Raw genomic sequence first — 3366 nt, forward strand, 5'->3', positions numbered from 1 at the left:
GTTTTTTACTGTGTTTATATCTTAGGTACTGGCAGAGGCAGTTGCTGAACTGTTATGTGGATATTTTGCAGTATCTCATATTAGCTTACTTATTATAGAGATTTTGATAAAGAATTATATGATTTAATGAAAAAAAAGATAGACTTGAGTAAATCCTACTAATTTACTTTACTTCACCTTTTTACATTCTCCTTGATAAATTCTTACAGACTCTTGGAAAGAATAGCTCCTTAATCACTAGTAATGCACTTCAAACAGTCCTATCATTTGAAATAATTGTTATTAAATGGCATTTCTGTTGGCCCGATATCCTACGTGAGCTTATTTATAATGTATTTTCCTCATTCTACTGACAAGAATGAGCTTCTACTGTCGATAGACCTGCAAACCCAAGTCCAGGCTTTACTCAGATGAGACCTGTATGTACATCAGCAATACGTACGTGGTGGTGACCAAGTTCCAAATTTAGAACGTATACCTCAGTAAAAGCATCAGCTAGGTCACAAATACGTGCCCTTGGTGCTCTTTAAGGTGTCCCTGCATATGGTAGCCTCTTATTTGTCCATTTAGAGATTTTTTGCTTCATCTTTAGATAGCTTTGAATCTCTGTGTTGCTCCTCTGATCGCTGATTGTTTGTTGTTGCCTTTTTCCAGGGTCCCTACTCAGATCAGCACAATGGACTAGTTCTGAAACTGCATGTTCCTCCCTCTGTTTCTGCCCCACCAAAAGAATCTGCAGAGCTGAAAATCCAGGTTAGAGAAATATTCTCAGGATACAATTGGGAATAATTTTAGTTTGTCTCACTTTTGGGGTTTTTTTTTTTTTGGTATTCAAATATATTTCAGCTACAGCCTACAACCCCAGGAGCTGTAGGTTAAACTGTAATGCTGTTAACATCTGTAGAAATCTTGCTGTTCACCATAACAGCCCTGTGTTTTGCTAGGACCCCATTTTTCATCCTCAGAGTACAAGACTTATCAAAGCAATGATTTTCTGCTCTTTCCTAAACATGTTTCATGCACACAGAACTACCAGTAAAATCCATCAGGACCTTGCCTGTGTTGAGACTGTAGGATCTGATCTGTTACTAGTTCATCCCTTGAAGTACAGAGCCCTGTGTGCTGGAGTCAGTCTGTAAAGGTTTCTCCTCTGCCTGCGCCGTGAGTTAGCACTGCAGAGCACACAAGTTGCATTCAGGAAGAATTTGCAGAGAGCATAATGCTACGTGCATAAAATTGGTGTGCTGTTTGTAGGAAGTTTAAAGGACTGGATGTTTGTTTAAGCTCTACTCTGAATCCCTGAGCAAAAATTACTGGGATTGCAGTAAAGATTTTGTAAAGCTCTCCACATGTCTTCCTCTTTAAACCCTTCTAAAGATTATTTGAACTATTTTTTTAATATCTCCTTGTTTCCATGCAAGAGTTTCACATCTGATCAGGTCTTATTAACTCCATATGTTGCAAGGAACAGTCTGAGTTTGTTTGTTTGTTTAAGCCTCAGTTAAAGGAAGTTGTATCTTTAAATACAGTACAGCAAGCCTGGAAGAGCTCCACAGAGAGGAGAGCACAGCTGTTCCATCATGGTCCATCATGGTTTCCATGTGTCCCGTAGGCAATATTTTTCTTAAACTCATCTTGTAAAATTACCCAATTCCTTATGCTTATGCATCTTTAGACTCACAGCAGTAGGTGTGTCTTCTGGATTTTTTTTTTTCTTTTTACTCTTCCCCTTCACCTGGCCTGTATCTTTCAAATCTGCCATGACATGCTGTGGTCTCATCTGATCCCTCATAAGTATAAATGCCAGTCCATTTTCCCTGCAGCTTCTACCATCTAGCTCCAGTTTTCAATTGAAACATTAACAGAAAAACATAAATTGATGAAAAAGTTGTTGACTAGCTTCAAACTCCCAGAAGTTAATTTTTCTTGGGGCTAGACCCTGCAAATACTAAGTAGCTGTCAAAGGCACGTTGGAACTTGGTCTTCTGCCTAACATGACCTGCTTCTTCTAAAGAAATAAAAAAACCCCACTCACATTCAATGACATTAATGAGACTTTTCCCCCCTGCAAACATACTGTAACTGTGAAATAACATTAAAGTTTCTCTACCTTGTTATGAAGTCTTTAAATGTCAATGCCATTTCTGAGACCATCAGGGCAGAGTTAATGGCGGCCAAGGTCAACAAATGCTAACTGGTACCTCTCTTTTAGGGCCTTCAGGGACTCTTAATAGAGTCTCAGCCATGAAGTTAATTTGCAATGTGGACCTTTATTCTTAAACCTGCTCCTGATGATTATTTTGTACCATCTTTGTTCGTGTGCTTAGATTTCTTAACATGCTCTTGTCTTTTCAGTCAATAAAACAAGCAGCTAAAAGAAATTGTCAGTTATTTCATCTTTTGAGCTATTTTTTTTTTTCCTTTTTACTTCTTTTGGAGGGCTGCAGAAAGGTAGATGTGTGCTTTCTGTAGACCACCCTAAGGTGCCAGCTCTGATAGAATCCTCTACGAATATCTTTCAGGTCTGCTGCCTTCTGCTGTCATAGGGGGCTGGCAAACTGGCCACCTTGAAAGCAACTTTCTGTTGGTGCCCTAAATGCTTTATTAGCAGAAGCAGGTGATTGAGAGACAATGTGTAACGACAGAATTCTCCTAGTTTTCTTATATTTCTTCCTGTTACTGGTCATCCCTTTATATATTGCCTAATTTAGATTAAAAGGGCTTTGTGGCCTTTATTTATCTAGAAAATATTGCAGACAAGGATGGCATGCTACAAATAATAAATAACAAAACTCTGTCTTTTTGGCAGCATGTTGCATTTCTGCTCAGTTGCCCTGCAAGCCCCTCTGACTTCAAAATATTTTAATGTCCTGCACTTTTCACCCAGCCCAAGCACCAGACTTTCCTCAGACATTTAGCACTGACATTAATGCAAATGTATCCAACATACTGGGCCCTTTGGGGCAAAACATGACATCCTTGGCTCTCAATCACATGACAGAGGGGATATAGTTTTATCCACAAAACTGGAAATAATAAAGTATCAGTATTCAGGTACTAATTCATGTTAATTTACATTCTGTGAAGTCTACAAGAAACTTGTAATTGGTTGTCTTGAAGGGCAGCAGAGTATATTTGGTATTTTGTTTATTTATAAAAAAGAATTTAAATTATACATATAAACACTGCATAGATTTGGATCCTGTCTCTCTCCTAATCATTGCTGGATGCTGGCTTGCATTCCTAAGTTCCTATGTTTTGGGGCTTGCTGACTGCCTTCCACTCTGTTTGGACAATACTTATCTTTGTAAGCGCTGCCAGAGTGCAAATACTACTCTTTCCATCAGTGGATACCAAATTTTCCTG

At 38.6% G+C, this 3366-nt stretch overlaps 1 protein-coding gene across 1 annotated transcript in view; it reads left to right on the plus strand.

The window, feature by feature from the left end:
• Nucleotides 1-654: 654 nt before the first annotated feature.
• The window catches only part of KIAA1328 (KIAA1328 ortholog), a gene marked incomplete at both ends in the record, with an annotated part of 33413 nt that continues 30701 nt past the window's right edge, over nt 655-3366 (plus strand). The window contains one exon of the mRNA XM_008935551.1: nt 655-753. Within this exon, the coding sequence (XP_008933799.1) occupies nt 655-753 (99 nt within the window). The remainder of the gene's footprint in view (nt 754-3366) is intronic.

The sequence above is a fragment of the Merops nubicus genome, unplaced genomic scaffold, assembly GCF_000691845.1.
Source record: "Merops nubicus isolate BGI_N331 unplaced genomic scaffold, ASM69184v1 scaffold23762, whole genome shotgun sequence".
NCBI classification, from domain to species: domain Eukaryota; kingdom Metazoa; phylum Chordata; class Aves; order Coraciiformes; family Meropidae; genus Merops; species Merops nubicus.